This window comes from Pyrgilauda ruficollis, unplaced genomic scaffold, assembly GCF_017590135.1.
Source record: "Pyrgilauda ruficollis isolate IOZ18807 unplaced genomic scaffold, ASM1759013v1 scaffold170, whole genome shotgun sequence".
Classification (NCBI taxonomy): domain Eukaryota; kingdom Metazoa; phylum Chordata; class Aves; order Passeriformes; family Passeridae; genus Pyrgilauda; species Pyrgilauda ruficollis.
Genome location: NW_024515876.1, coordinates 52,031 through 65,019, shown reverse-complemented (window position 1 = coordinate 65,019; position 12,989 = coordinate 52,031). Strand labels below are relative to the sequence as shown.

The following is a 12,989-nucleotide window of genomic DNA, read 5'->3' as shown; positions in this document are numbered from 1 at the left end:
AGGCTAGATGTTGTCAGAGCTGCTCAGATCTGGCTTTGCAGACGGATCTGGGGGGTCAGGCTGCAAGATCACTGTCGTGTGAGGAAAGGCAGGAATCAGCCTCCTGCTGGAGGCACATCCATGGAACAGGGGGCGTGTTCCTTCTCCCACGTGGGACCAAAGTGCTCCAGGTGTGAGCAGGGTTTTCTGCTATTTTAAGGACAGGGAACACCCTTTGGAAACAGGGACCTCGCCAAACTCACGGGCACTGCGGATGTTCTGCTGCTTTGCAGGGAGGGAAGGTTTTTTTCTGGTAAAGGAAGGTGAAATTCTGGCTTATGTGGAACACAATATGACTGACTGAGACATGACATGAAATATGAAAGATCAGGAGGAACTTCTTAAGCTGAGGGTGCCTATGGGGGAGTTAGACACCACTCTCCATTAGGCACAGCCTGTCCTTGGAGGGACCAAGGGCCAGTCCAAGGAAATTAACCCAACAGATACTCAAGGAACACAACAGGAATCCAGTCAACACTTTGTCAGAAACCTATCAGGCCTGCCCATAGCAGGGGTTTGGAATTAGATGATCTTTAGGGTTCTTTCCAACCCAAAACATTCTGAGATTCTGTGATTTAATTGTTTCTCTGAGCTATTTCCAATTTGAGCTTCAGGAAGGGTGGCTCAACTAGCAAATTTAAAACAGCTATGGTGGGTAGATGTGTAACAGATACAGTATCTGTCAAGAATGAATGAATAAGTGCTGGAGGGGAAATTAGTCATTCTTTAGCTTTATCTATAATGAGGCAAATTGATTTTGTATGTGGAACAGCTCAAGTTTATCCTAGAAAGTCCTAGTGGCAACAATTTAAAGTGTCACCCCTAATCAGAGAAAATACTAAATTTAAATATGGAAATTATACATTGTGTTGAATGATTGTAGGTTAAATCAAATGACTGTAAATGAAGGCTTATCTTCTATCTTCCATAGCCATGTGCAAATTACTTAATGTCCATATGAGGCAAGTCACTGGCAGCCTCCAGGATGCTGAAACTGCTCCCTGTTTCCTGTAGGGGAGCAACTGACACATTCCAGTTTTCTTCAAAGAATGTTGGTGATATTGCAGCCATCTGTGTTGGTCACTGCCCAAAAGATGGGAAGAAGTCATCTGCAAAAGCTGATGTCTTCTGGCACGTCCAGGAGATTATTGTGACAGAGATGGAGCTTTGCAACAAGTAAGTGCTTTCTCATCTGCAAGGAGCTGTCCTGGGAGGACATGGGGGAGCTGAGCAGCCTGCACACATCCTGCTGAAGCATTTCAGGCCTAGGGAATAACAGAAAGTCTTGTTTTCTGTTATGTAGTTTGGTGTGTTGGGTCCAGAATGTCCTTGTCTGACTTGCCTGCACAGTTTCTGAATTGTTAGAGAGGGTATTTGCATGTGCAGGTAACTTTATAAACAAGTTGGCTGGGGTGAACCTCACAGCCAGGATGAATTGGTGTCTCACCTTATGGAAAATAATCAGAGCGGCTGAAATTCAATTGTAGGATACTCTGCACAAACTGGTCTTTAAGTCTTGTGAAAGATTTCCTGGAAACAAGAGTAAAACAAAGACTGAGCCTCTGATTCAGACCAGTTTGGATAAGAGATGCTTTTGGTCTGATCCAAAAAGTCACACATGATTGGAAAGGTTGCAGTCATGCAGTTCAAGCATACCTGAAGAGCCCTGAGCATGGTCAGGTCATGCACATTTTGATCTGAGTCCCATCTTTGGAAGGGGAGCAGATTCCACAGGGACTGTGGCAGGAACAGAGGAGATCACCCATTTGCAGAACAAACTGCACTTCAGTAAAACAATCCATGACATTAATTGTGGATTTCTTCTCTTCTCCACGACATTTCCATTGCTGCTAAAGGATTTAACTATGAGGAGTTTGTTCCAGCTGAGACAATTGAGTGTTTAAGAAGAAATCCTTGAAGTAGTGGTTTTTTTTTTTTAGAAGCTAAGAGTCTCTCCTAGCAAATTAATCAGCCAACTGAAGAGCCTTAATAATATTTGCTGAATGAAAACTCAGTCAATTGCATACTAAAACATGCTCTTTTCTCCTGGTGGGGAAAAGCCTGGAACCCTCTAAGTCCAGCTGTGCAATCAGATCCGTGCATTGAACTCATTGGGAGCATGCTGAAACTGCTGGGACACTGTGCTGTGGAGGGCCCAAAGATTTTCTCATGAAATCCCACTTTTTAAAGATTGTTTTAAATTAAAGAGGGCAGCCAGAAGGCACGGGTAAAGCCTGCAGTCTGTCCCTGCACTGGAGCAGGGCTCCAGCTCTACAGATGCAGCACTTTACAGTGGTGTTTGCTGTGCACACAAGCAACTGGAGAGTTTGCACCATGAGAACAAGCTCTCACTTAAGGTATTACCCATCCCAAATATCAAAAAACCTATCCAGACAAGCCAAAGACCAAATTTAAAGAGTTCCAGACTGTTGCAGAAATAGTTTTGGATTACATCAGGCTTTTTCCTTTCTTAGTATGTAAAAAGATAGTATTCAAAGATTTTTCTTGCATATTCCAGGGCTACAAAGGTAATTTTTTCTTTTTTCCCCTTGTGAAGATTGGCATGCACCATTTTACTTCCAGACCACGAGATATTACACAGCTGAGGAAATCAATCTACAGCACTGGGCATCCTGTCCATCACACTCTCATACAGGTTTTTTCCCCCTAAGCCTAAAATTTTGTTCCCCCTGGAATTTACAAAGCTTCTTTCCAGGGAATAAGTGCTTTGCTTTGGCTGCAGAAAATGCCAAGAGTATAGGAAGTGATAAAGAAACACCATACAGCTGGAGTCACAGTAACCCTTCCTCCAGGTGTTTATTTTACACACGCACTGCAATCCAGCCACACTCCATTCAGGAGGACCTGCTGCAGTTCAGTGAAGGTCGGGGAAGGGGGAGAAGCTCATTTGGAACTGATCTGCATCACTGGAAACGAAATACATCATTAAAAGCAGAGTGCTCCAGCCCCTGGCTGCGTGCCAGCTACGAGGCAATTTATGGATGTGCTCGGTGTTCCCCGCACATCACCAGAGACAGCACTGCAGAGACAGGGGCTGTTGGCATCTGGTACCTATCATTCCTGTCTTCCCACTTTTTTTGTTCCCTGCTAAGGATGAGACGGGTGATCTAGAAAGGAAAGGGAAGATTTAAACCTCCTCCATCTTTCCCAGTTCTTTCTTTTATGCCTTTTTCTTGCTTTAGCTCTGGGTCTGACTGCTTGTCCTGCCTTGGTGGGTGTGGAATTGGTCATGCCATTGCACAGGCTGAAGAGGTGACAAGACCCCCACAGATCCTTCCCCGTGCAGTGTGTCTGTAGCTGTGTGGGGAGAGGTCATATTTTGCCATTTACAAAGTTCCATTTTGCCTCTCCTTCTAGAGAAATATTCAAGTTCTGATACATAGAGGGGAAAATGCTGAAACAGCATTAATATTGGGCAATTTAGTAGAATGCACACTCCCTAACTTGCTGGCTCCATGTGTGTACCAACAACGTGGCACACGTGGAGAGGGCCCGTCCCCTGTGCTGGCCCTGCTGAGGCACCTCCAGGGCTGGGACAGCTCTGGGCCCTCAGGACAAGAGAGACACTGAGGGGCTGGAGCGTGTCCAGGGCAGGGAACGGGGCTGGAGCCCCAGGAGAGGCTGAGGGAGCTGGGAAGGGGCTGAGCCTGGAGAAAAGGAGGCTCAGGGGGGACCTTGTGGCTCTGCACAGCTCCTGCCAGGAGGGGACAGCCGGGGGGTCGGGCTCTGCTCCCAGGGAACAGGGACAGGAGGAGAGGGAACGGCCTCAAGACGTGTCAGGGGAAGGTGAGATTGGATATTACGGAAAATTTATTCATCCAAGGAGCTGTCCAGCCCTGGCACAGCTGCTCAGGGCAGTGTTGGTGTCCCCATCCCCGGAGGGGTTTAAAAGCCATGTGGATGTGGCACTTTGGGATCATGGGGCAGTGGTGGGCTGGGCAGTGCTGGGGTGGGGTAGCACTTTGACTCAATGATCCCAGAAGGCTTTTTCAACGCAAACAATTCCACAATTCCCTCACATCTGCCCCACAAATCGGCCGTCCATGCCACTGACCTGCCCGCTACTCCCCGCGGCAGGTACTTCTTCAGGTGCAACGCGAAAATCCCTCTGCGCTACAAGCGGCGGGACTACAAAGTCTTCGAGTGTGCCAAGGTCACCGAGAGCTTCGCCAGCAAGGCCCGGAGCTTGGTGCCAGTCAAATACGAGACCATCGTGGTGACAGGCTTCGAGAAGGGCGCGGGCACCGACGCCAACGTGTTCATCACCATCTACGGCCTGAACGGGGACTCGGGGAGGCGCGCGCTGAAGCAGAAGTTCAGGAACCTCTTCGAGCGAGGCAAAACCAACAGGTTTTACCTGGAAACGCTGGACATGGGGGAGCTGAAGAAGGTGCGGATTGAGCACGACAACAGCGGGCTGGCTCCGGGCTGGCTGGTGGAGCGGGTGGAGATCACCAACTCGGCCACTGGTGTCACCACCATATTTCCCTGTGGGAAGTGGCTGGATGAGAACAGGGGGGATGGGTTAATCTGTAGGGACCTTTTTCCTAGGTACTGAGGAGGGTTGTGGTCCCTTCAGTATGCATATTTTTTTTTCTCATTATACTGTTTTATATTGCCTTTTACTTTTTAATACACTGCCTTTTGTATTGAGAGATTTTTAGTAGCAAGATGTTCTTCCTGGGTTAATATTTTGTAAAAGTAAAGTTGCTTTTTTTTTTAAAGTTGCACATAAAACTGTTAGTTAAATAAATACATTTATTGCTTACTTATGATTAAAAGCTACAACCAGCAGAGATATAAACTGTCCTTTACCCACTCAGATGTTTCTGCTTTCAGTGCTATGCCTTGAACAGGGCTGAGAAAACCCACTGACCTACTCCACTGAGAGGCTCCACTCTTAGATAAGCATACATGGTAAGAGAATTGAGACACTTTTATTTAAGAAAATTGAGCTTGGAGATCCCAGTTTTTTCCCACTTCTGGCCATACACAGATATGGACATCTCCAGAAGGCACCACATCAAAAAACAGAAGGCACAGTAGGACGTTCCATGGGGAGTTTGGGGAGCATCTGCATCCACCCAGCCAGGTCTCAAGCAGTGGGATCTGTGTGATGTTTTCAAACCTGTGAGCTTTCCCCCCCCCCAGGGCAGACTTTGCTCCCTGAATTCCTACAACTCTGCCAAGAGCTGAGATCTATGGTTACAGCTGCCAGTGCAAAAGACCTTCCAGATAATCAATTCCACAGCAAGGAAGCTGTGCTAACTATATTCAAAGCTGACTCAGGGTAATCATACCCTACATGGCCTGAATACCAGCTCCATTTCAGAGCAACTGCCATTCATTTTAACATTTTTTTCCCCTTTAATAAGGATTGCTGTTTTGTCTTTTTCTGTGGCTGAGAAGGGATTTCCCAGAGGCAGTAAGGGCCAGTGCGCCTGTCAATAAGCTCTTCCCAGGCACTCACATCTCTACAGGTACCAACAAGAAAATCTGTTCATAAATCATTGCTTCTGGACCCTTGTCTCTCTCTCTAGGGTGCAAAACAGCAGGACATCCCCTTAGGAGGAAAAAGTGGGGGAAAATCCATCCTTAGGAGGAAAAAGGAAAAAGGAAACAACATGATGGCCTTCCTCCTGGCCCACCCTGGAGAGGACAACCCCTCTCCCAGAAGCTGGTTTTAAACAAGAGTTTTGCATGAATCGGGATCAAAGGGGTCAAGAGTGGGCTCAACACACTAAGCCCAACCATCCCCCAGTTCCTGGGTTGAGGATGATGTTTCTGCTGGGACCTTGCCTGGATGTGCCAGGCCATGAGGCAGGACTGTCCCACTGCTCAGTCCCTCACTGCTCATGGGCAAAGGAGGCCCAGCAAATCCTGGTGATGCTGAGACAGGAGTTAGAAGCATCTTAAAAATGCTGTCAATTGCTCAGTTGTATTTGAAAGCTGCTAACCCACTAAAGCCCTTCCAGGGAAGTTCTGGATTTCTGTTCCCCACAGCAGGCACCACCAAAGAGACTTGACCTTATATCATGGCTGTCTGTGCCAGCTCACAAATAATAGCCCAGACTAATTCATTTTAGAAACCTTTATGGTAACTGACGGTTCTGGAGCAGAGCAAGTTGCTTAAATGAGCCCAGTAATCAACCTCATCAGGGATCAGCTACTGACTGAGAGGAATAATAATAGCAGCCTTTGCTGGCTGTGTTCTCCCTCCTCATGGCAGACTGGTGCTGCCCAGCCCTTAGCAAGGGGCTGGGAGCTCACAGGAGGAGCAGAACAGCCCTTAGGAGGGCTGGAGGTGATTGCTAGGGTCTGATTGCATCCCTGGGACCCTGCTGGGATAGAGTTCAGACTCCCTGGATACCCAGGGGGTCCCATGAGTGGAGACTGGTACATCTGGGTTCGTGCAGTGTCATTGCAGTTCCCCAGTAGGTGTTTGAAGCAAAATAAGAGTCAGGCTTTTGATCTACCTGCATTCCCTCCCACCCAAGTTTAACCAGCACTGTGGAGAAAAAAACTTCTCCTGTCAAGGGGTTTGGCCCCTTTTCAGACAAATGTGTGCTGCTGTGAAATAAGAGTTTGTCCCTGTACAGTGCTGCAGCCCCAGCATTTCCAGCTGGCTCCAGAAAGCTGGGGGGAAAGCTGGTTTTAGAGCATCAGTTTAACCCCTGCCATCCCCTGGGAAAATCCACTGCACTGGCACTTGCTTCCATGGCCAGGCTGGACAGGGTTGGGAGCAATCTGTTCTAGTGGAAAGTGTCCCTGCCCATGGCAGGGGCGGGGGGAACAGAATCTCTGAGATCCCTTCCAGCCCAAACCATTCTGTGATCCCATGATGTTTCTATGATTCCATGATTTTTCTACGATTCCAGCCCTGGGGAGCAGTGAGGCAGCTCCTGACCCACACACCATCCCTTCCTAGGGCAAGGAGGAAGGACAAATCCTTACCTTGCATGTGAAATGTGCTCACATCTGGGAGGAATGACAGGTGGCAATTGGCCAGAAACATGGGTTGAGGCACAGCTGAAGCAGGAATTAACATCTTCAGGGTGACCAAACCACTGTGTAGGTGGAGATGGGTTTGTAGGTGTCTGGGTTGTCATCAAGGCCACCTGCCATCCTTGGACGGGCTTATTCAGCACAAAAGCTCCAGGCAAAGCTGCCCTGAAAAGGGCCAAGGAGAGTTTGCTGATAGAGGGTCAGCTCCCTCACTGCCTCCCAGGAAGGCAACCTTGGCAAAGCATGAAAGAACCTGCTTTTTCCACTGAAGACATCAAACAAGCCCCTCCTTAGTGGAAAGCTCAGCTCCACCCTGGCTCTGGGGAATCCCTCTGTTGCTACAACAGCTGCTACAGAAGTAATAAGGCAAGTGTGGAGTTTTTCCAACAGCTGGATTTGTGTTAAGCTGCTAGATTCAACACATTCTTGGACAAGCGGAGATCTAGGGAGGAGAAAAGCCAAAATTTTCCTAGTCCTGTGCCTTTTGCAGGGCTTAGTCAATCTTTTGCTGTGGAGGCCAAGCAGCCCAAATCTGGTATGTTGGGCAGATACAAAGCTCCTGCTCCCATCACCAACCTCTACCTTCTTTTTTTCCACTTTATTTCCTGACTGGTGGCATTTTAATGCACATTCCTTCATCCTAAAACAACAATGTAAATAAGAAGCAAGAGTAAAAGACAAGATTGGTAGCACTCAGTGTGAGCCTTCAAAACCTGGCTGTCCCATTGTATTTGTGTTCTCCACCATTTTGGGACTCTGATGAAGTTCTGTGTTTACCAAATTTAGATTTACGAAAGGACTTGGCTGCTGCCAGTAAAAACAAGCATAAACAAGGAGTACTTAGCAGTGTATCATGCTGAAGGACCAGTTGCCTCTTGGTGCAGGACACAGAGAATTATTTGCACATCTCTATGAAATTGAGATTGTTAATTGAAATTGCTAAGAATTTTTGGTAGCATCATATGCCTATGTGAACCCTAGGTTCGTGAAGGGGGAATGACTGAGAGATGTGAAGTATCTTCTATTCTGTATGTAGAAAATATCTTATAATCTTCCTTGCTCCTTCCTTATGTCTAGAGGTCCATTCTAAAGGAAAAAGAGGTTAAATGCAAAAAAGGAGAAAAAGGAAAAAAAAAAAAAAAGAAAGAAAAAAGTAAAAATAAATGTATTAATGGGGTTGTACAGCTCTGAGCTGCAACCTGTGGGCCAGCTGCAGATTTAGACACCAAAAAACACTGGATAAGGGCTCAACTTCCTTACCCTGGGCAGCTCCTGTGGGAGCAGATGCTGGAGGTGAATAAAGATGTTGCATCCCGGTCCGTGCTGCTGTGCTGTGATGTGCAGAGCCCCTCTCCCTCCCCAGGCAGGCAGGCTCTGTGCTCAGCAGGGCTGTTGTCAGATTGTGGCAGCTCCTTTGCTGCTCCAGCTCCAAAACAAACCCGATTGCCATCTGCAGCACCTCTCTCAGCAGCATCACCATTTTGAAGGACATCAGCAGGATCTCAGCGAGAAACTGAGGTTTTCCCCAGCTGGACCAGCAGGTCACTTTTAACCTGTTTTCTGTTTTCTGAGTTTCTAAGAGCTTCCTGTAACAAGAGCTTTGTGTGGTTCATCCCTTATGCAGCTTTTGATGGATGCTGGAGGAGCCGGCAATTCTCTTCAGCTATGGGAACCAAATCTCTGTGATCAGCAGCCACTTGTCTCCAAGGCTTATTTAGTCTAATCACAGAGTCAAAGCTGGGCACTGATCTCAGCTTTTCAGGAAGAGCAGCTGAATCAAGAGTGGGCAGGAGCAGAGACTGGCACCATTTGTTGTGGGAGAAAATAAAAGCATGGGAGGACCTACAGAATGGATTTTGTAGGATGCAAAATTGGGTGTGTGACCCATTGGAATAGCAAAAAGGACTGAAAATACCCTCAAATGTACCTGTATTGGTTTGAAGTGTTTGGGATTTTTTTTTCTTCCAGTCAGTTTCCCCTTCCTTAGTTATTAAACTAGAGACACAGGCAGAAGGAAATCCTTCTCCACCAGGAGGGTGAGAGAACCTGTTGATACCTCTGCAGGACTTGCTAGAGATACCTTACAGACAACATGTGATGTGTTTAGAGGAGAAATTTCCCTTCAATAGGCAATTTTCTGAAATTCTAGAAATCAGTTTGGTACCTGATGGCCAAACTGGTGCCACAGGGCATCACACAGAGCGATGTGCCCAGCGTGGAAAGCCTCACCTCAGCTCTGCCATGGGGTTCAGCCACCAGCAGCCTCTGCAAACCAGATGGGCAGAGCATTTTATACCCCAGCAGTGGTTCTCCTGCACATCAAAGACACAAGCAGCGGAAGGAGAATTGATTCCAACCCAAAGAAACCAGAAATGAGGAGTAAATAAAGACCAAGCGATCGCCCTGCCGGGTGGCTTCTGCGTGGCACAGGTTTATAGTTAGCAATGCGGTTTGTTTTATTAGTTATAAATAAAGTACAAAAAGTCCACCAAAAGTGAATCTAAGCATTTACACAATTTCTAATGTCTTTCCATTTCTTCAATGCACTATTGCTTTAATATTAATAATAAATATTTTTCTAGCTTTCTTCTATAAAATAGTCTATGTAGCAAAATGTTGCACAGCACAACAGAACAGCAGTAGGAATACAAAAATGTGGGTGATCCTTTCACCTGCCCGGGTCATTAAAGGAGAGGGGGTTTTGTTTACTCGCTCCTTGTTTTGCTTGTCCCTCTTACAGTGACTTTGGGGGGTGGACAGCCAAACCCCCAGTCCCCACACAGCTCAAAATCACAGCTCCAGGCTACAGGGGAGGAGTGTTACAGAGCAGCAAGGTAAAAAACACAGACAGGTTTAAAACCTGGGGTAAGGCAAAGTCAACAAAGCAGCGCAGCACCCTGAAGGGACAGAGAGAAAAGAATTAAGGTACTGTGATTTTGTGCCTTTCTAACCCAACTGAGAATTTCATCCAAAGCCTTTTTGTGGGGAGGATGGCTACTGGCTGAGCACATGCATCAAACCCCACTTCTGCCTGTACACAGCTAAACATCTGCACTGACCGAGCATGGTTATGGCTTAAAGCTTAAAATGTTATCAGAGGTTCTCTAACCTTCTGGCAAAGCTGGAACTCGTGGTACTCAGGAGCCTTTGGGGAAAGGGCAATGCATTGCAAGAGCGGCGCAGCCACAGCAGGATGGGGATGCTTGGCCGTGCCATTTTGGGGCTGACCCCCTTCTAGGGGGCAGGAGGGCTCTGGGGCAGCTCCCAGCTCTACACTGGATTAAAAAGCTCCAGACTGAGGTACCCTCCTGGACAGGAGGGATGAAGCCAACTGGTCAAGATGAGTGTTAAGCACTTCTGCCCCATGTGTGTGTCAGAGCTGGGTTTTAGCCAGTGCCCGTGGCAGGCATTGCAAGGAGATGGCACATGGATCCCGTGTCCATCCCAACCACTCTCAGCTAGACGTGCTGTCACAGGATCACAGAATCGTTTGGGCTGGACGGGACCCTAAAGCTCATCTCGTTCTACCCCCTGCCAAGGGCAGAAGCACCTTCCACTATCCCAGTTTGCTCCAAGCCCCATCCAACCTGGCCTTGGACATTCCAGATATGGGGCAGCCACAGCTTCTCTGGGCACCCTGTGCCAGGGCCTTCCTAGCCTCTGAATAAAGAAGTCAACCTCTAAAAACTGCACTGAATCCCTCAGTTCTGTTGCCTCCAAGCTCAGGCTCACCCTATTGCCTCCTTCCCCCCAGCTGAGGGGTGAAAAGAGCCAAACTGAGCACTGATAGACGCCAAAAATTACAGAGCCACCACACCTGGGCTTCCTTCCTGGGCTTTTGACACAATTTGCAGAGTCTTGCACTAAAGGCATGCATTGCCCCTTGCAGTGGGGGCCTGCTGGGTGTTATTGCAGGGTCACACAAGCAGCAGCAGCAGCAGCAGCAGCAGCAGCAGCAGCAGCATCACCAGAGGCATCAGGGACAGGGCAGTACCAAGAAACAACCAAAACGTTTTGGTTTATGCAGAGCGTCGTTAACCGCCTTCAATGCGCGAGGACACAAGTGAAAGGATCACCAGAGTTTGATTATGAGTGCAAATAATATTCATATATATGTGCTAAACACAGTCACTATATTGCAGTTTTCCACTATGTCACAGCATACAGAATCAAAGGTTTGCATTTTTATGGAATGTATCCAAGGTAACAGCACCACAGTAATACAGTTTGTAATCACACACCCTGATTTTTTTCTCTTTTTTTTTTTTTCTGTTTTTGACAAGATAAGCATTACCCCCCACATCCCCTGTTTAATTTTATTTTAAGTACCGATGCATGCAAAGCATTCCATTCCCAGAAACAATGCAAAAATGAGGTAATAGGAGTAATAAAAAAAATTAGTAGTAATTTCTAAATAAATAAATTATAATTAAAAATGCAAAAAAACAACTATAAAAATAATTAAATTAGAACCCACAATATCTACAAGTTAGTCATAAATTATGATTGTTAAATATAAGGCATTTAAACTCACAAAACCCTGTAAACTATTGATGGTTTTTTTCTATATTTTTGTTGTTGTTGATGATGTTTGTTTTGTTTTGCTTTGTTTTTAAACTCATCCTAACTCGCAACCTACTTGTACAAATTATTTAAACGCAAAGGAACCTGACACACTGATACAACTCCAGACACTGTAAATTCGCACGCACCTTGGGATCAGTCACTCACACGAGACCATGGGAGTTTGGTGCTTTTCTTCATCAAAGGTTTGTTTGGTTGGTTTTGTTTTCTTACAGTTTGATCAATTTTTTTTTTTTCTTAAAAACTGTGCTTGTTTATTAGGCAAATAGTAACACTTTCTCATAGGCTTTAAAAGAAAACACATGGTCCAGAAGCGTTCCTCATTCCCTCCCCACCCAGTGGGGGTATCAATCCCCCTGTTGCTCTCCCTGCTTCTCCCCCACAGGTCACACCTCGGCAGACCAAACCTGTGCAGAGTATTTTACCTCCAAAACCTTGCTTTGCTTGTCATGGTATTAGTATTATTAGTATTATTTGTAATGCTGCTTCAATGCTTGCAGAGCAAGACCCATAGGTATCCATGGGCCACTCCTTGACCCATGGACATCAGGGCTGAGACCACCACATTCCCCAAGAAGCCATCACTTGTGCTGGGTGGCAAATGTGTCATAAAGTCATGGAATGGCTTGGGTTGGGAGGGATCTTAAAGCTCATCCTGTTCAAACCCCCTACCATGGGCAGGGACACCTTCCACTAGACCAGGTCACTCCAGATGCCATCCTGCCTGGCCTTAAGCACTTCCAGGGTTCTCTGAGCAGGCTGTGCCAGGGCCTCCCCACCCTCACAGCCAAGAATTTCTGCCTTACTTCTTCCCTATAGGCCACCATTTTTCCCCTTCCACTCCCTGCCACCTGCTTTGGCACACAATGAGAGAGGCTCTTGCACCCTCAGGTGGGGCTTCCCTCCCTCTCTCTCCTCTCTCACTGGGGAAAAAAGGAAATCTCTGTGTGCCTCTGAGGTTGGTGTTTTCCAGTTACAGCTCATGGGAATCTTGCAATTTCTCAGATGATAGTTTATGACTGAATCTACTTGGGAGAGCATTTCTCTCCAGTGAAACATATGCTCAGGGGAGACAGAAATCATTCCCACCACACCAGCATTTTCAATAGATTATGTTTCTAATTCCCCTGCTGCTGCTCTGCAGCTACTTTTTCCCTTAGTATGAAAGAAAAAAAAAAAAAAAAAAAAAAAAAAAAAAAAAAGAACCAAAAAGAAAACTACAGGTTTTGGTTGTGAATGTCGGTTTTCCCGAGGATTTTCCGCCCAATCCCTGCGGCTGGCGTGCTGAGGTCTTTCTTTATCAGGGGGAGCATGGATGGCAACAGCTCACTCCTTTGGGT

The 12,989-nt window shown here is 46.7% G+C and overlaps 1 protein-coding gene across 1 annotated transcript in view; it reads left to right on the top strand.

Annotated features, from left to right (window-relative positions):
- LOXHD1 (lipoxygenase homology PLAT domains 1) overlaps window positions 1-4,618 on the top strand; it is a 121,674-nt gene extending 117,056 nt beyond the window's left edge. Inside the window, exons 37-38 of the mRNA XM_041464129.1 lie at window positions 1,054-1,215; window positions 4,138-4,618. Coding sequence (XP_041320063.1) covers window positions 1,054-1,215; window positions 4,138-4,618 — 643 coding nt within the window. The remainder of the gene's footprint in view (window positions 1-1,053; window positions 1,216-4,137) is intronic.
- Window positions 4,619-12,989: the final 8,371 nt, after the last annotated feature.